The sequence below is a fragment of the Macaca fascicularis genome, chromosome 9 (assembly GCF_037993035.2).
Source record: "Macaca fascicularis isolate 582-1 chromosome 9, T2T-MFA8v1.1".
Taxonomy (NCBI): Eukaryota; Metazoa; Chordata; class Mammalia; order Primates; family Cercopithecidae; genus Macaca; species Macaca fascicularis.
Genome location: NC_088383.1, coordinates 29,373,009 through 29,393,339, shown reverse-complemented (window position 1 = coordinate 29,393,339; position 20,331 = coordinate 29,373,009). Strand labels below are relative to the sequence as shown.

At 44.4% G+C, this 20,331-nt stretch overlaps 1 protein-coding gene across 2 annotated transcripts; it reads right to left on the bottom strand.

The window, feature by feature from the left end:
* Nucleotides 1–9,627: 9,627 nt before the first annotated feature.
* On the bottom strand, nt 9,628–14,910 carry BAMBI (BMP and activin membrane bound inhibitor). 2 transcript variants are annotated; one of them, XM_045399769.3, is made up of 3 exons: nt 14,060–14,910; nt 10,788–11,075; nt 9,628–10,344 (listed from the first exon to the last, which is right to left on the bottom strand). In XM_045399769.3, exons 1-3 carry the CDS (start codon nt 14,259–14,261, stop codon nt 9,926–9,928), a joined length of 909 nt encoding a protein of 302 aa, XP_045255704.2. In that variant the 5' UTR covers nt 14,262–14,910; the 3' UTR covers nt 9,628–9,925. The 2 variants fall into 2 exon arrangements, with proteins under 2 accessions (XP_045255704.2, XP_005564935.2); XM_005564878.5 differs by having other exon boundaries at nt 14,429–14,910.
* Nucleotides 14,911–20,331: the final 5,421 nt, after the last annotated feature.

Sequence of the window (20,331 nt, the reverse complement as noted above, 5' to 3'; positions counted from 1 at the left end):
AGACAGGGGGATGGAGAGGGGGAGAGAGGGGAAGAGGGAAAGAGGGAGGGAGGGGGAGGAAGAGAGAGGGGGAGGGAGAGAGAGGTGCCACACACTTTTAGATAGGGAATGGGTGGGAGGAGGAGGTAGCGAGAGGGAGAGAGAAGGAGGGAGAGAGAGGGAGAGGTGCCACACACTTTTAAATAACCAGATCTCGTGAGAACTCACTCACTATTATGAGAACAGCAAGGGGGAAATCCACCCCCATGATACAGTCACCTTGTACCAGGTCCCTCGCTGACAGGTGGGGATTACAGTTTGACATGAGATATGGGTGGGGACATAGAGCCAAACCATATTGCAACTATGAAGGCTTATAAAAACATTAGGATGTGGGCTAGGTGTGGTAGCACACACCTATAATCCCAGCACATTGGGAGGCCAAGGTGGAAGGATCACTTGAGCCCAGGAATTCGAGATCAACCTGGGCAACATAGTGAGACTCCCTATCTCTACAAAAAATTGTTTAAAATTAGCTGAGTGTGGTGGTGCGCACCTGTGGTCCCAGCTACTCATAAGAGTGAGGTGTGAGGATGGCTTCAGCCTAGAAGGTTGAGGCTGCAGTGAGCCAAGATCGCATCACTGCACTCCAGCCTGGGCGATAGAGGGAGATCCTGTCTCAAAGAGAAAAAAGAAATTAGGATAAGCACTTTCAGAAAAAGCTTCAGAAAAAAGGGCAGGTTCTTCTTTAGGCCAGGTGCGAAGGTGTGACTTCCCAGAAGAAACGGGAAGACCAAAAAAAATGGTCAATGTATTTTTCTCCAGATGAGGTATTTGTGTATGAATATTCTGAAGAAAGGGTTTTCTTTTTCCCCCTGGCAGTTGTTTGCTGTCACATGCTCAGGACTAGCCAGCAGAGCCCTAGAGGAACTGCAGGACGTGGTGAGTGGCTTCGCAATAGGTCACCACTGTCTGTGTCAGTCCAGGGAACCAGCAGAGCTCTTCTGCTTCTGAAGCCTACTTGAGTTAATGAAAATCCTGGCGACCCTGTTGAACCCAATTCATTGCTGAGAGCCATGAAAAATAGCTCCATAAATCTGCCTCTGAAGAAAAGGTCGGGCTTCCCAGGTTGGGATAAACAAATTGAGGATTTCAAAGCAACCTGTTAGTTACTCATGCCAATTTGCATACAAATGCCAACAAACAACCTCCCATTGTTAAAGGAGATGGTGAAGGATGTTCGGGTTTTATTGTCCAACTATGGTGATTGTCACAACCCAGTCCCTTGAAAGAACTACCTCACAACCTGCTTCACAATCAAGTGTCAGGACAGGGAAATGACCCTTGACATTTACCAAGCCCAGATGGACAGACGATCCTGATCACCCCCGCAGGCCGCCTCCTAAACCGGCCGCACCTTCTTGCTCTGTCCAGGCTGTGAAATTGGTGACCAGATGCCTCCACTTCAAGTGTGATAAATGCTACACCAGGTTTAGCAGAGAGAATGAGATTTCTGACTTCCAGCCAAAACGTTTGCATTTTAAAATGTCCACAACAGTGTTGCTTTTAAAGAGGGAGATTTTCTCTTTCCCACATTTATTCAATTTTCAGTAAGCACCGCTGGAGGGGGATGAAGAGAGCTTGATTAGTAGGTATCAATAGATAGTCTGATAGAAAAAAAAAAATAAGATTTAGTGTTTGACAGATCAGTGGGGTGACTATAGTTTACAGTAATCTATTATATATTTCAAAATAACTAGAAGAGAATAATTCAGATGTTTCTAGTATACAACAAAGACAAATATTTAAAGTGATAGATATCCAATTACACTGCTTTGATCTGTACAAATTATATGAATGTATTAAATTATCACATGTGCTCCCCAAAATATGTACATCTATTGTGTATCAATTTTTTTTAAATCTACAACATTTAAAAAAAAAGCAGGAAGCAGGTTTGAGCCAGGACTCAGAAAATATAAAGATATGTATAATATTTTTAAATAAATAAATAAATGGAACACAGGAAACTAGAAAAAAGACTGTAAAAGGATTGTGAAGTCAAGAATGACCTTCCCTTCCCTCCCACTCCTGCCACCCCTGCCCAACATATACATTCTTTTTTCAAAATTTATCTTTGCACTTTGGGAGGCTATGGAGGGAGGTTCACTTGAGGCCAGGAGTTTGAGACCAGGGCGGACATCAGAGTGAGAGCCTCATCTCTACAAAAAATTGTTTTAATTAGCTGGGCATGGTGGTGCACAGCTGTAGTCCCAGTTGCTCAGGAAGCTGAGGCGGGAGGATTGCTTGAGCCCAGGAGTTTGAGACCAACCTGGAGACTCCACTTCTACCAAAAAATGAGAAAAGGCCAGGCATGGTGGCATATGCCTGTAGTCCCAGCTACTTGGAGGCTGAAGCAGGAGGATCACTGAGTCCAGGAGTTCAAGGCTACAGTGAGCTATGATCCCACCAGTGCACTGCAGCCTGACCTACAGGTTGGGCTTACGAAAATAAGTAATTTTTGTAAAAAAAAAAACACTGTATAATAATGTGATAAAATAAATATAGGCTGGGCGTGGTGGTTCATGCCTGTAATCTCAGCGCTTTGAGAGGCTGAGGCGGGTGGATCACCTGAGATCGGGAGTTCGGGACCAGCCTGACCAACATGGAGAAACCCCGTCTCTACTAAAAATATAAAATTAGCTGGGCATGGTAGCACATGCCTATCATCCTAGCTCCTTGGGAGTTTGAGGCAGGATAATCGCTCAAACCTGGGAGGCGGAGGTTGCGGTGAGCCGAGCTCGTGCCATTGCATTCCAGCCTGGGCAACAAGAGTGAAACTCCGTCTCAAAAAAAAAAAAAAGAAACATATAAAAGCCTAAATTATGAAACTGCAATGGATTCAAAAGAGCTATTTGGATTTTGAAGTTAAAGGTAAACTCTTCATGAAGATGCTAAGTGTTTGTGAAGGGAAGGGAATCTATAACTTGGTGTGTCCTTGAATGAAAGACGTGAGCTATTTTTTGCTTTTATTTCAGCCTCTGGGCAGAGGTTCATTTCCATGAGAAGAAAAGAGAATTTGCCAGAGTTGCCCTGATGTAGCAGGGCCTATCAAGCCATTGAGGATGAAATACCAAATCAGGTAGTGCATTCCAGGTTCTCAACCTTTTTGATCAACAAAACTCTCAGTGGCTTGTTCTTAACTCCTTGGAGAGACAATGGTGAAAACTTTGGATTATCTTTAAATACTAAAATGAAAGTACAACTCTTAGTTCAAAGGAGAATAGTGATAAAATTCTGGGTGAGAATTAGTGTCCTTAAATGAGCTCAGAGCCTGCACCAAATATAAAAGGTAGACTCCGGCCGGGCGCGGTGGCTCAAGCCTGTAATCCCAGCACTTTGGGAGGCCGAGACGGGCGGATCACGAGGTCAGGAGATCAAGACCATCCTGGCTAACACGGTGAAACCCCGTCTCTACTAAAAAATACAAAAAACTAGCCGGGCGAGGTGGCAGGCGCCTGTAGTCCCAGCTACTCGGGAGGCTGAGGCAGGAGAATGGTGTAAACTCGGGCAGCGGAGCTTGCAGTGAGCTGAGATCCAGCCACTGCACTCCAGCTTGGGCGACAGAGCGAGACTCCGTCTCAAAAAAAAAATAAATAAATAAAAAAATAAAAGGTAGACTCCGGTATTTGACCTTAGCAATGTTTCGTTAATGTTCAGGCCCATTGGAATTTTTTCTCAACTTCCTTCACTAGCAATTTGTTTTCATTTAGGCTTTCCGTACAAAAATTATAAATCTGTAAAACAATCAGTTAGGATAGAGGAATAAAAGAGAAAGACAACATTTATTTACTAAAAACCAGAAACAGGTGCCTGAAAACAAAAGGCTTTAATCTGTCCTTCATCTGATTCTCTCCTTTGGATTTTGGATATGTCCAAAGGTTATTGATCACGGCTCCTTCCCACGGGTAGTTCACAGTTTCAGCCCTAAATCTAGGTGAGAAATGCCCTCATTTGCCAAGGCAACTGTGAATTAAAGCTATGGTATCAAAACCACATCCACTAAATTTTGGGGGAAAAAAACACTCTGCCATCAACTTGTAACACTTAAAAAGTAAGAAACTTGCTTTGAGAAGTGTGGTGTTTTTCCACTGTCCTCATCGGCTCCCTAGGGAAATTCCAAGGGGAAGAAAGCAGGGATAAAGAGCTTTTTGTATTTCTCTTGGTTTTAACTGCTAAAACAATTTTTGTTCCATTAGGTTTGTAATGCGAGATCTTTCAGAGTGAATTGACACAACAGCCTCTGAGTTTATTAATTCATCACAACTAACTTAGTCTTCACGTGTCTAAAAACAAATTGCTGACTTCTCGCAAGTTCCAAACTACTTATGCAATGCCCTGAAAATTGTTAAATGTAAAATTATTCCAGGATTACAAAGTCTATTCAATTAACATGGCATACAAACACACATGCGCGCATACACACACACACACACACACACACACACACACACACACGCGGCATGCATAGTTTTCAGCCGATCTTTCCTGAGTTATATTCAGACTTAGTCCAACATCAATCTAATCTGCAAGATACCGGGAGCTAAACACCATTTGAAATTGCCCGGGAGAGGTCAGCTGGCCATTAGCTCCTAGATAGAAGGAATGTCCTAAAAGTCTCCAGGAATGACAAATGCCTTGAGATACTATCTCACTGCTTACCCAAGGTATCTCCCCAGATTGCTTATCAATGCCTTTCCTGTTACCCTTTTCATATTCAAAGAATGGGAAAAGTTTGCAGAAGTTTGGCTGGTAGACCTTCCCTAGCAATAAATACTTTGAAACTCTAAAAAAGCACATCCCTTGGAAAACTGCTGCCTTGCTGGAAGAAGTAAACCCCAACTGGTTAATCTCAGCTCTGCCACCTTCTTGATTCTATCCTCAAATTCCTGGAATGGCAGACAAATAAATTACACCACCACGCTGCAAAACGATGCAATGTTAGCAGATTAACAAGGACATGTCCCGAGTGTAAACCATACTCCAAATAAAGAGTTGCCAAAATTTGAGAGTTTTTGTCATTCTATGTGATCTCTAACTCCCCCAAAACATCAATAATCTGCTTTTTTAAGGTAGCAGATAGTCATATTGACAGAATGAATTGGGTAGAGGGAAGGGGAGTCCGTTGGTATCTGGAGCAGTCAATTTTTCTGTTATAAATGTTGGTATCTGGAGCATTTAATTTTTTTATTATAACTGTGACCCACAGAGTAACTAAATTAATTTCATCCAGGGTAATTAAATGATTTTTAACTAGCTCCTCCACTTCCAAATTCACAAAGTTCTAAAAACTAGTTCTGGAAGTATTTGTATTTTGTTGGGAGCACCTGTGGGGCAGGTTGTAATTGATTGTGGCGTTGAGAATCAATTATTGAGAATATACCAGTTCTGACATAAGCCACGCAAACAATATGGACACATTATCTGCTACCTGTCAAATCCATTGATTTTCTCAATGGATTGACCATTCAGAGCAGCTGAAACTCCAAGGGAACTTCATTCTATCAACTACTAGAAGTTGAAGTAAGTTTATATGATTAAAACATTCTCATCAGTAGCCATCTGTATTATTCCAGAAGGAAACAATTACAAATGAACCTATTTAATAGACATGAGAGGCCAAAAATAATACATTGAAAATGAATATTTAAAATGCTAAATCCTGTCTGCAGGTGACTGGCAGGTCTGCAAGTCTCAAGTATGCAAAGATCTTAAATATTAAAAAGTAATTTTAATATACAGTACAAATAATGGGCACAAGTTCTCAGATTTTAAGGAATATTATGTGGGGGCAGTTCATACAAGACTGTTGTGTATATTAATGAAAATAGCTACAATGTCTCTTCACGATAATCCTACAAGGTTTTACTATGGCCCCCAATCCACAGGCAACAAAACTGAATATTCAAAGAACTGACCTAATTTGCCCAAGTTCCCACAGCTGTAGAGGTTTAAAGACATTTGGGCTGAGAGGCAGAGAAGAGGACCAATTAGAGGTTGTAAGGGGAAAAAAAAGCTATCCTGGCCCCAAAAGAGCCAGTTCCCGAGTCATGATACTAGATGCCACTGCTTTCAAGCTTTTAGCCTATAATCAACCCATATTGAAACCAGATTTACGAGCCCTTCAGAGGAAAGCTTTGTGATTTTCTAAAGCAGACATGTTTGGTATTTTATAAGGTCAAACCCCCTGTGGTGCAGTGTTTTTAATAAAATCAGTTCAGCAGAAATTAAGAGACACACCAGTCAATTTCTAGGAAGCCTCTAAGCCATTCAAAATAAAAGGAAAAAAAAATAACATAAAAGACACAACCATGCACAGATCAATTTTTTCAACAGTGGTAGAATGTAAGGAGTTGTCGATACAAAATCATGTTGGTAAATTTGGTCCCATGTCTCTAGTTCGGGCAAATTTCCACTCAGAAAGGAAGATTCCTTTTGGGGGGAGTTCTATGACAATACTAAGCAAGGGCTGTTCCTGGTTAGCCTGGCCTTGTGACACCTCAAAGTAACAGTAAACATCTCGAAAAAACAAACCAGTCGCCACCACCATTTCTGACATCACTGAATCAGGTAGACCCTGGACCTTATCTTAGTCCTTATCTCTGGCTCCCGGCAACTTCTACACTCTCACAGGGAAGCAAAAGTGAAATCTATAGGTAGTTTTTAGTTACATCCAAAGTTGAGCTGCTGGCAATATTTTCATAAGGCGGCGGATCTGACTTTATGTGCGGGCCTGACTTTAAGACTGGCAGTGAGGACATGTGTAAAAACTAAATGAGTATCAAAAGGGAGAGGATTTTTTTAGGAAAAGGGGCAGGGCTGGCCTATTATGTGGCTAGAAGCTGAGCCCTAGAAAACTCTGAGAGGCCGTGGGCACAGTGCCACCTCCCCACAGTACAGGGAGCTGTAAACAGCCTCGTGAATATACAATAGGAAGAACAAAGGCACAAGATCAAGTGGAGAGGCTGTGCATGCATCCTCCATGAAGTTTGTGGTAACACCAGCCCAGACATAGGCCTCTCTGGGAGGAAGGGGTTCACTGATTTCAAAGTGTTTCAAAGCACATGACTTTAAATCCTTCATTGTTTTATCTCCTAAAGAATTGCGGAGTTCCTAGTTAACCTGTACTTAGAAGATATGAAGTGAACAGGCCCTCATAACGGCAAGCAGAGAAAAGAAACTTCGACTACACATAAGATACAAAAACTGGCCACTTGAAGAATTGCGGAGCTTGCATAATGGCGTATGTGAAATGAGAAAGTACAAGGAGCAAGAAGTCCTTTAATCTCCAAACTACGAACTACTATAATGTGATCAAGAGCCAGAGTGGGGCTGGGCAGAGTGGCTTGCACCTTAATCCCAGCGCTTTAGGAGGCTGAGGTAGGAGGATCACTTGAGGTCAGGAGTTTGAGACTAGCTTGGCCAATATGGTGAAAACCTTGTCTCAGCTAAAAATACAAAAATTAGCCGGGCATGGTGGTGGGTGCCTATAATCCCAGCTGCTTCAGAGGCTGAGGCAGGAGAATTGCTTGAACGTTGCAGGGGGACGGAGGTGGGACGCGGTAGGTGTGGGGAAGGGGGTGGAGGTTGTAGTGATATGGATGGCGCCACCAGACTCCAGCCTGGGTGACAGTAAGACTCAAAAAAAACACAAAAAACAAAAAAACAAGAGCCAGAGGTGGAGGTGAGGGTGGGAATTTCACCAACGAACAACTTTGATCAATTCTCTTGACAGGTTTGAAGGGTTGGGTTCAACGAACAATTCTTCGGCTTCCTCAAAAACTGACGTACACAAAGCTTAATAACATCTTTTATAAAATATAAGGCATGTATGCAAGAGCTGTTCATCTGAAAAGGGACAATGCTTTTATTATGCTTTATATGAATGCTTTTACTAAAATGTTTATTCCACAGCATAGGGCAGGTGGTCAATTAATATTAATAAAAGAAAACCCCCATACTCAAATATGCAGGCTGTAGGTTTTTTATTTTTTTGAGACCGAGTCTAGCTCTGTTCCCCAGACCGGAGTGCAGTAGCACAATCTCAGCTCACCACAACCTCCACCTCCCAGGTTCAAGCAATTCTCCTGCCTAAGCCTCCCGAGCAGCTGGGACTACAGATGCACGCCACCATGCCCAGCTAATTTTTGTATTTTTAGTAGAAACGGGGTTTCACTATATTGGCCAGGCTGGTCTCGAACTCCTTACCTTGTGATCCACCTGCCTTGGCCTCCCAAAGTGCTAGGATTACAGGTGTGAGCCACCACACCTGGCCTACAGGTTAACTTTTAAGCAAAAATTTCAAATATACAAAGGAATTGAGAAGATACTCTCCATGGCATATTATTCTGACATTTAAAATAAGAAAGATCCACTGGGGGCAAGGGAAGTACACAAATAAGTCATACGTTTTGTTTTGTTTTTTTGAGACGGAGTCTCGCTCTGTCACCCAGGCTGGAGTGCAGTGGCCGGATCTCAGCTCACTGCAAGCTCCGCCTCCCGGGTTCACGCCATTCTCCTGCCTCAGCCTCCCGAGTAGCTGGGACTACAGGCGCCGCTACCTCGCCCAGCTAATTTTTTGTATTTTTTAGTAGAGACGGGGTTTCACCGTGTTAGCCAGGAGGGTCTCGATCTCCTGACCTCGTGATCCGCCCATCTCGGCCTCCCAAAGTGCTGAGATTACAGGCTTGAGCCACCGCGCCCAGCCTAAGTCATACATTTAAATTCAGGCTGGGCAATGTCAGCAGGACCGAAAGTCTTATAGGAGGAAACACTGTTTCTTAGCTGTGTTACTGGCAAAAGCCAGTATCTATTTGGTTCCGTAAAGGATCATTTGGGAGGAGGAAACCTAGTAGCAGTTATTTAAATCAACTGGTATATCATGTTCACTACAGAAAACCTTTCTAAGGAGGAAGTTAAAAAAAAAAAAAGCATCACACTGTTGAAGCGCAAGGTTTAAAATTAAGAGTGTTGTACGGTAGGGTTTGGCTAACTGGGGAGCCAAAATACTCAATTTGGCTTAGGACAAAATAAACTGGCCAATTAATCAACAGTAAAAGGAGACAGTGACTAACCTGAACAAAAAAAGGTTTTGTTTAGTTGGGTTTTTTTTCTTTTTTGGGTGGAGGTAGACACACTGGAAAAGGTATTCCAGAACGCCTGGATCAAAATGACCTTTGCTAAGTCAACTCTAGAAATTGATCAATCACATCTGACCTGGTACACACAAATTTCAGATCTCCTTCTTAGATGAAAGCTAGAACCAGAATTATCCTATAACCAGAAATGTGGGTAAGACACTAAAAGATGGTCAGTATACATTTAGAAACTCCATACTGTAAGATGACACAGGCACGTGGAAGAATAAGCAAGATCTTGGTCTTGTTTAAAAAAGAAAAGAGAAAAAAAAAAATCAAGCCACATCCTGAAGTTGACAACAAGTGAGCAACAGCAAATGGCCATTAGTGTAATTAACATGTACTGTCTCACGCTTCCCAGTTAAATTTATGGAAGACACTATTAAATTTCAGACAAAATATATATATTTCTTTTAAATCTTTACAATAAATCAAGATGTAGAAGCTTACATAGGGCACATTTTTGTTTATTTAGGTACTCAATTCCATCTCCCTTGGATGCAAATAACCCTGGTGACAGTGTGTACAAAGTCTTCTCTTTGCTTTCTATAATTTTAAAGTAACACATTTGACTGTATTTAAGTCTGTGCAAATAATCCTTCAGAAGAAATATCCAAGATTCTGTTTGCAGAGGTCATTTTGTCTCTCAAAGATGATTAAATGAGTTTGTCTTCAGATAAAGTGCTCCTGTCCAGCAGAACTCAAAAGGCCTTCAAGCGTTCAAGAAGTGTAGTTCAGATAAGACTCGGTCATACGAATTCCAGCTTCCCGTGCCCACTGTACATGCCCCAGTGAACGAGCGAGAGGATCTTATCATTGCTGAGGTCTGCTTGTCTCATTTTATCACAGGTCAGACAGCAGTTCTCGTGCCCACTGACCGGCACCATGCATTCCAAGTCTAACTTTGCGACCTGCCCCTTTTTGGAATGGTGTCCGTGAAAGCTGTAGTGCAAACGGGAGAGCATCTGTTGCCGCTGATCCTGCAGCCTCTTGTTTTCACTTCTAAGCATCCTCAGGGCCAACATAATAAGCAACACTAAAATCAGCCCTCCAGCAATGGGCACAGCAATGACTGCGGCCCGGAACCACAACTCTTTGGAAGAAGTCAGCTCCTGCACCTTGGTGATAAGGTTTCTGCTACCATCATGCTGATACCTGTTTCCTTGTCCTAAAGGAGTACAAAGAAAATGATCAAACTCCATGTTAACTCCTCCTAGGGATATATTCATAATCATCAATTCATTTTATCCAGGAATTCCATTAAAAAGCAGCTTCCAATTAAATCAACGATATTTAGCAAATATTGCAAAACTATCTTAAGAAGCTTACAAACGCATTTGTTTACAGACTGTCATTACTGAGATGTCATGGCCTTTTAATGTCTTCAAAATGTTGAAAAAACAGGCAAAACCTATTATGTAGACAGACATGTAATGCTCAGGCAGACACAAAAGCCACTCAATCAAGATGCATCTTCCTATCCAGCCAGGCCTCTCCCTCTGGTGTCTCTAATTACATTAACAACAAAATCAATAGCAGACACACCAAGTCGTGGCTGTCACAAGTCTATAGATCAGGCAGGCATTCTGGTTAGAAACGGCTTCTACCTACCTGAGGCCTCACCCTTGGGAGGAGAGAGAACATCATGCAACCCTCTGTAATTGCACATGTCTTCATGACAGCATTCCAATGTGGGCATGGTGGTGCCAGAGTGGTTTCGGGCCTGTTTGGCTTGGCAGATGTCTGCCGTGCTTGCAAGAGAGTCCAGGCAGCCATGGGTGAGTGGGGAATTTGAGTTCTGAGGATCAAGAAGTCTAGAGAAGCAGGCGCTGAGCTCAGATTTACACATATAACCAGTGGCTACACAGTGGGCAGCGTCACAGTAGCATCGAATTTCACCTGAAAACAATGAGAGATCACGTCAAACTCTGCTCCAGAAACCAGATAAAGCAACTATTTAGGCAGCTGCTCAATCCCATTTTCAAAGGCACGGAACTTTTAGATCATCCAAGCTCCGGGCTCCGGTCCATGGAGCCTGGAGAAGCCCTTCCCTGCAGCCAGTAGGTAAGTTTCAATCCAGTTAAATGTACTTTTGGCAATGTAGTAATCCCAATCACAGGTTTCTGAGGAGTTTAGAGAGTCATTTTAAAAAAACTTGCTTTTTGAAGGAAATAGTAATGAGTATAATTTCTCCTACCATAACGTAAATCACGTTATTTATTCATTTTAATCCTACATGACCATACAACATAAAATGCTAGGCTTTTTGATTTTGTCAGTATAAATATTTGATCGGAACTACTGAATTGTTTACTATCCCACAGGACTGTGCCAAGAGTTAAGAGCTTTAGCTAACACCTTATAAAGTTATTAACTAGAAACACAACAATCTAGAAATTGCCCAGGTCAGGAGGTTTTAAAACTATGAAACTAGGCAGCTATTTGCAACCTCTCTAGAAAAGGCAAACTTTTTGCCTATAAAGATCTTTTCATGCAGAGGAGCTTTTAGTCAGTATATTGTAAAACAGGAACTAGGCAGTTTACAATTAGTGGTTTGCTTGCCAAAGTCAATTTCTTTCAGCCCAAATGGAAAGTCATAAAAGGTGGGGGGAGTATAAAACTGCAAGGCTAACTTCTCCTCCTCCTCCTCACAAGTTTTACATGTAATTTGACATGTGATCTAAAAGGGGAAACATTGAAACTGAAAATCCTCTGCTGGTTGAATGAAAAATCCTTAAGGAAACCTCAAATTTTCTACAGGAAGTGATTAAAAGTTTCCTTTATAAAAACTTATTTTGTGAGTTGCATGGCTCGGTTCACATTTTGTCACAGGGCAAGACTGGAGGCTTTAATATCAGTTTCTAGTTGAAATAATCTGGGTCTTAAAGTTATCACTAATACGATATCCACCTAGTGGACCCTGGTCGCTGTCACATGCCACAGCAAGTAAACTGAACTAATGCACGAGCCTCTTCCAGTTTCCCGTCTGAAGATCCGAAACCTCCACTCTGAAATTAAACACCAGGATCTGCTGTTTTACAAACCTCTTCCCACCCTTACCTTTCTTCTTCCCCCTCTCTCTGATGCCGAGTAAGGTGTCTCATTTAATTATCTGTCCAAATTCCAGACCACGGTATGGTATGCTCTGCTTTCACCGGACACTGCCAGTGCTTCGGTTCTAAGAAAAACCAGCCCACTAAACACAGATCTTTAGCAACCCCTAACAGTCCAAAGCTGGGGTTCTCGCTCCTAAATCTGCACTCGCCATCCTGAGGTTGGGCCCAAGTTCCTTCTCTGCTTCAAGTAAGAACCTCGCTTTGCAGAATCACTTCTCTGCTCTTTCTCCTGCTCACTCCAAGCTCACTTTATTTTCCACATAAAGCTCACCAGTCTTCTGGGGTGATGACTACATATTCCTAGTTTGACAAATTCCATATACAGATTTAAAGTATAAATAAAACAGATTAAAAGCCCATTTTGACCCTATTAGTTTCAGACCTTGTACAGAAAAGGAAGACTGAATACAAGTAAAATGCTGCTTAAATGTTTATGAGAGCCTATTTAAAATACTGTATTTTCAATGACCTAAAAACAGCCTAATAAAATTTTGACAGGTAACTGGGAAAGTTCTAACTACTTTTTTTTTTTTTTTAATTGGAGCCACATTTTAAGCAAGGAGAATGGACTTTTGTACCAGTGTATTAAAACTATATTTCTGTCGTTCATAAAGTTTCTTCCTGTGGCATGCAAAAGGCCAGAAAGGGGACTGGTATTTTGAAACTGTGGAACAATGCCCTTCTGTTTCTGCCCCCTTCTCGTTACTGTATGTAGTGATTACACAAAAATGTCTGCTTTAGTCAAGATGGCTACAGGAGAGACTGCTGGCTTCTTTTAAAGCTTTTGAAGTCCGCAGCCGTCAGAAATCTCTGATCCCCTAATTATATCATTATCAGGCACATAGTTTCGGTATCTGTGACTTCATGTCAGCCTCAGTCCCTCCCCGTTCTGCCCGCCTTTGATAGGGCCAGGAGGCTCCCCTCTGCAAGCTGCAAGGGCTGTTATTTAGGGTTAATTACACCCTTCCTTCCAAAATAAATAAATACTGTAGCACATCATCCTCGCTGGGCTAGCTTATGCTTTAACCTCATGCCTGCTACATAGCAATTAGAGAGAAGTAGGGGGGTGCAAAGGCTAAACAGTGCTTCCTACTTAAAAAAAAATTATCTGTTCACAGAACAGTAGGTAGATTTCATAGCAGGGAGGTGAGGGGAACCTTGAAATTCAGAGGAAGTTCGGGTTATTTCTATCTAAAAGGTGAAAGCCTGCAGAGGAAAGAAGGAACTGACCCGCTGCCTTTGCCTTTTTTTTTTTTTTTTTTTTTTTTTTTTTTGGTCTTGTTTGTAAAATATGAGGTGAGTAGGAAATGAGACGCTGACAGAGCCTACTCCTCCTGGCTACTGAAAAGCAACACAACACACACTCCTGCACACCTCGGACACCTTAACTCCCAGGGAAACCCAAACACTCGCTCGCACACACACTGAGAGACGTACGCAAAGACACACACAGAGACTCAGATACACATTCAGAGATACAAAGACACTTAAGAGACACACATAGAAATGCATTCAGAAAGACACTCAGGGTCACAGAGATACATTGAGAAATACAGAGACTCACACATTCAGAGACACAAAGACTCAGAGAAAGAGACACAGAAATGCATTCAGAGATAAATTCAGAGACATACTCAGAGACAGAGATACACTGAGTGATACAAAGGTTCAAACACACATTCAGTGACACAACACTCAGAGACAAATGCTTTCAGAGATACTGAGGCTCAGAGACACACGCACAGAAATACATCCTGAGGCACTCACACAGACACACTGCGGGCACGCGGCAGCTACGGGCCGGGGTCTGCGATTCCTCCCGGTCGTCCGGGCCCCCAGGGTGAGGAGGCGGCGGCGTCGAGCCGAGACTCCGGCCTCGCTCCCCGCTGGGCTGCAAACGCGCCACTCCCCGCAGGCAGAGCCAAGAGGACCCTCTGATTATCGACTGCCCTGAGATCGGAGTCCGCATCCACGCGCCAGGCCACCGCCGCGACTTCTAAGAACACAGTAACTTGTCGCGACCTGCGGCTCCGGCGCGGGAGGGAGCCTCGCCCACCGCTAACAAAGCCTCTGCAGCGGGCTCCAAAGCCCTTCGGCGGGTACGGGACCCTGGGCCCTTGCGCCCCCGGCACCCACCTTTGGTGAGCAGCACGGCCAATGCGCAGAGCTCCAGCTGCAGCCAGATGAAGATGTAGCTGGAGTGGCGATCCATTGACGCCCCGCACAGCCGCGGCGCCCCCGCCGGCTCCCGGAGCCCGGGCTCGGCGGCAGCCTACTACCCCCGGAGCGCGCAGGGCATGGGCCCTGCCCGGAGCGGCGGGGGCCGTCAGCGGCGGGGCTGAGGTTCGGGCCGCGGCCGGAGCATGGAGCGCGGCTACAGGGCGCGCCCAGGAGCCCAGAAAAGTTTCCCGGTCCCGCCTCGGCGGCCACCGGCTCCCTTGCCCCACTCGACTCTAGGGCTGCACGCTAGCCCCGGGCACCGACGCGGGCCAGGGTGGGCTCCCGGCCTTCAGTCCCCGCTAGCGGCCACTCTCCGCGAAGAGGGCAGGGGCTCCCCAGAGCGATAGCGCATCCACCGCAACTCCGTCCCGCGCCAGCCCAGGTCCCGCCGGCTCCGCGCCGTAAATAGCGCCCCGCGCGGGGAGCCAGCCCGGGCGGCCCCGCCTCGCCCCGCCCCGCGGCGTCCGATTGGCCGCCGGGCTCCTGTCAATCCACCCCGCAGCTAGGGGCGGGCCCAGACGCGAGCGCGGAGGGACCTGCCCGTCGGCTCCGAGCGGCGCCGGCGTCTGGGGCGCCCGGCCGGGGCGCTGCCGTCTCCCGCGCTCCCCCTTGCGGAGGCCTGCGCGTCCATGACCTTTGCGAGGCTCCGGGGGAGCCCAGCCCCGGGACCCGCTCGGGAACCCGCCTCCGAGACCCTGACGGCTCAGTCTCGGGCGGTCAGCGTCCCCCAGCCCGGAGCTTCTTTTGGGTGCCCCCCAAAACACGCAGGGGGGCTGCGTGGTGGTCCTCCCCGGCCGCACTGCGTTTTCTGGAGCCCCCAGGGGCAAGTGACGACGCTCCGGCCTGTGCAGGTGGCGGAAGAGGGTTCGGGTGGGAACCTGGACGAGGCGGCCCAGCGCTGAGGTCTGCGTTCAGCCTTCGCCCCCCACCCCCTTAGCGTGTCCGCCTCGAGCTGCCAGCCAGGGGATCAATAAAGCCCAGACAGACCGACTCTTGATCAGTTAGGAGCCGCTAGTTTCTCCCGGGTACACGGGACGAGTAGCCGGCTAGAGACACTTAACGAAAATTAGCAAATCCAAAAGCACCCGGCGCCAGCGAGACGACACTGGCCGAGACTGACACTCAATTAACCACCCCCCGAACAATCGCTGGCAAACACGCCGGCTGACCCTGATCAATATCAGCCCCGCAGTGATCTCCTCCTTGAGATGCTAATTCATTTATTAGGGATCGCGGGGCTGCCCTTCCCAAGGTACTCAAGGTGGTCTTGCTGTAGTTTTTTTTTCCCTCGGCTCTGGAAGGAATTAAGCTTAAAACTCATTATCTGAGGGAATGTTCTTTTATCCTCTCCCTCCAAAACCTGAGATAAACAAAAGTCAACCATTTGCAAAATTCTTCTTGAGAATCTGCCAGAGCTTCCCTACCCGAAATGTCAAAAGGGGGTGGGGCGGGGTGGGGAAAAAAAGAAAGAGAAGCACATTTCATGCTAAGGTGAGAATTATAAAGTCAAATCCTTTAGGACTAGAGTGCAGACATGAGCTTTAAGACTAAGAAAAATGTATATATGTCTTGAGGACTGAAAGTCAAGGCGAACATACCTCAAACGCCTAACCTTTTAAAGCTGTTGAAAGTCTGCAGCGCTGCAGGATGTAGTTAATGAAATTGCCTTTGAAAAATAATGTTTATGTGCAGAAAAATAAAATAATTTCATAAACTGATGCTCAGACCATTACTTCTCTAGATCAAAATTGCATCTAAAAGGAGAGAAGGAGAAGCCCAGCAGAACTTTTAAAAGAAAATTAAACTGGTTAGGGCACCAGGTAAACAGCAGGTTTCTCAGACAAGTTTCTTAAGGGGTGTGCTGACAAGTCAGTCCTGGGGCCGAGTTTGATTAGAACTTTCTGGCTACTAGAACCTTGACAAGTTAACAATTGTAAGGTTTTTATGCAGGCAATACTTTTTTTTCCGAGATGGAGTCTGGCTCTGTCGCCCAGGCCAGAGTGCAGTGGCACTATCTCGGCCCACTGCAACCTTCCACCTCCCCGGTTCAAGCGATTCTCCTGCCTCAGCCTCCTGAGTAGGTGGGATTACAGGCGCGCGCCACCACGCCAGGCTAATTTTTGTATTTTTAGTAGAGACAAGGTTTCACCATGTTGGTCAGGCTGGTCTCGAACTCCTGACCTCGTGATCTGCCCGCCTCGGCCTTCCAAAGTGCTGAGATTACAGGCGTGAGCCACCGCGCGCCGGAGGACAATACTTTTTATGTAATGATACACTTTCTTTTAGAGAGTCAATTATTAGCTAAAAGGAAACTTTCAGGGTATATTCGTTCAACCTGGCCTCCCACAGTAGGCCAGGCTTGCAATGTCTGGGGTTATAAAGATGTCAGAAACTAGATAGTAAATCTCAAAACAATGGAGCTGGACAATGATAGAGATTTATGTGCATAATGTTACGATGCCTAAAAGAAAGAGGATAACTAGCCTAGGAAGGTAAAGAGAGCCAGTAAAGTCTCCTAGAAGCAATGATACTAAGGATTAGAAGACCATTACAAGCACAGAGGACCACAGGAATTTAGGCAAGAAATTATTTGATTGTGTAGGGTAGTAGGGGTAGTAAGTAGCAAACAGGTAGTTGGGATGACAAGCAAGTCTTTGTGATTGCAGCATAAAATGTGAAGAAGTGAACAGAGACGTATCAGAAATGAACTATATTTCCCTTTGATGCAGATAAATACTTGTTTAATGGAAGAGGTCTGGGGAATGTGTTGGTGAAAGTTGCATTCTAATAGACACTTTCTGAGTGTCTCCCAGCCCAATTCAGAGAATGTCCCTTTTCCCTGGAGTGGGCGTTGCAACCTGATTAGGAGACTCTGACCCTCTAGCCACAACTAGTCACATGACCCAGGTTAGGTCAGTTAGAGTCTCTCTTCTGTGTCTTTGAACAGACATGCTGCTCAGTCCCTCAAGGTCATTTCACGGGAGACATAAAAATTCTGCTTTGTGGCAGCTGTGGTCCACCTGTCTGCAAAGAAAGAAAAATGATGAAGATACGCAAAGTGGCAAAGACTTAAATCCAAATGGATTTCCAGTCACTCGGCCTCACTTCTTGTCCTTAGGTTAACTCAGTAACCTTAATAAAGTCCCCTTTTTACTTAAGGTTCTTTTCCTTGCAACCCAAAGAAACCAAACTAAGATATTTGTATTTTATTGAATTAATGTTGACTTTGAGTACTCCAGGTTGTATATGTTTTTTGTTCCAAGTCCAGTTCTGAATAAGAACTTGGGATCCATTTTTTAGACAATGATTTCAACTATTTTGTTTTTATTATTAATGGGCAAACTTTCTAAATGACCAGAAATTAAAGAGAAACAAGTCTGCACTTTGTCTAATGGTTCTGGGGAAGACACGGACTTTTCAACGAAATGAATCAGAGTGTTTGAATCAATGTAGAATACCAAAATCATTTTAGGGATAATGTGTCAATTATGAGGCCATATCAATAGCTGAGAGAATAGGCAACAATTTTAATTCAATTTAAGACTCTTAAGGCAAATTGCTTCTCTAGAGAATTTTACTTATGCTTTGCACATAATTCAGTTATTACTTTCCTACATGTAGGTTGATAAGTAGAGGGAAAAAAAATAGTACAATCTACTGTCCTTTTGAAGTTTAAAGCAAGACATGAAATCAATGACCAAAATTCTTTTTACACCTACAAAAGGATTCTGAAAATACCTGGGAACAAGCTATCTATACCCAAGAACAGAAAACTGATTCTACACCTAACTGAAACATTTAAACAGTATAATAGTTTTTTATTACCTTCAAACAGCATTCAAGATATAATTTATCCATGGGATATATATATATACACACACACACGCACATATACGTGTGTGTATATATACATATACACACATATTTTTTTTTTCTTTTTTTTTTTTTTTGAGATGGAGTCTCGCTCTGTCACCCAGGCTGGAGTGCAGTGGCATGATCTCAGCTCACTGCAATCTCTGTCTCCTGGGTTCAAGCAATTCTCCTGCCTCAGCCTCCCGAGGTGCCCACCACCATGCCCAGCTAATTTTTGTGTTTTTAGTAGAGACGGGGTTTCGCCATGTTGGCCAGGCTGGTCTGGAACTCCTGACCTCAGGTGATCCGCCCACCTTGGCCTCCCAAAGTGGTGGGATTACAGGTGTGAGCCTCTGCGCTCAGCCAGTGATACATTTTTATAGTTGTTCTTCACCACAAAACCCATTCTGTTAACAAAGCTGCAAATGCCCTACCAATCTCTGCTTACCCAAATAATGCCATTGTTTCCCAAAGTTGTAGATGACCCTCTTTTCAGCACTACTTCTGTCTTCACAATGACAATAAAAAAAAATTGCTCTGAGTACATTTTGTTCATAGAGAAGGCAGTTGTGTTCAGGTTCCTGGCTAGCTTACAAACAACTATTGCAGTCTATTGATAGGATCTAACATTTCTGCCTGTTATACAAATCTACCAACTAACAATCCACAGAGGTTAGGTAACACTTTGAATTTCCAGTAGCAGCTTTTGTTTCTTTCTAAAAAGTCATTTGTTTTCCGTAGAAGTTGGGAGTTCAGATCTAAAACTTACTTTCATTGGAATAGGACAAAGATAAGGGATTAGCCCATCCCAAAGGAATGCCTGTCTAGTTGGGGGGTTTTTTGGTTTGGTTTTCTTTTGTTTGTTTGGTTTTGGTTTTCTTCTAAAATGGAGAAGGAGATAAAGATTGACTGCAGCACCTGGAAGGCAGGGTGATAGAACTTGGAAGGACAAGACTGAAGCTCACATTCCAAAATGCCCATCTTCCCACAGATGAGCCAAAATGCTATGGGGTCATGCAAATAAACCATGATAGTTGTTGAGTTGAGGCTGTCTTAAGAATTTGTAGGCCGGTGGCTGGACGTGGTGACTCACACATGTAATCTCAGCAGTTTGGGAGGCTGAGGTGGGAGGATCGCTTGAGCCTAGGAGTTCGAGACCAGCCTGGCCAACATGGTAAAACCCCGTCTCTACTGAGCACAACAAAAAGATTAGCTGGGCATGGTGGTGCACGCCTGTGACCCCAGTTACTCAAGAGGCTGAGGCACAAGAGGCTCTTGAACCCAGGAGGCAGAGGTTGCACTGAGTCCCGAGATCGCACCACTGCACTCCAGCCTGGGTGACAGAGTAAGACGCTGTCTCTAAAAAAGAAAAATAAAAAAACTGTAGGCGGGGCACCGTGGCTCACACCTGTAATCCCAGCACTTTGGGAGGCTAAGGAGGGCAGATCACTTGAGGTCAGGAGTTCGAGACCAGCCTGGCCAACATGGTGAAACCCCATCTCTACTACAAGTTACAAAATTAACCGGGCGTGGTGGTGGGTGCCTGTAGTTCCAGTTACTCTGGAAGTTGAGGCAGGAAAATCACTTGAACAGGGAGGTGGAGGTTGCAGTGAGCTGAGATCACAGCACTGCACTCCAGCCTGGGCAACAGAGTGAGACTCTGTCTCAAAAAAAAAAAAAAAAGTTTGTAAAACTACAAATTTGGAATACAGTAAGAGTCTTCCCTAGTTAAAGATCATTACTTTAGGAACTTGACAATGGGCATTATTTATAAGCAGATAGTATCTGATACATTCTATGTCATCCTTGGCTTCTGCATAAGTCTTTGTTCTATTAAGTTGTGTAATATAACCCCCAATTAGGCCAGCAGAACTTTAAAAAATTACTCAGTAGCTGCTAGTTTTGCCTAGCTGATGCCAAATTACCAGTTTGATTCCCTTTGTTTTGCTTTGTTTTAACTAAAATGA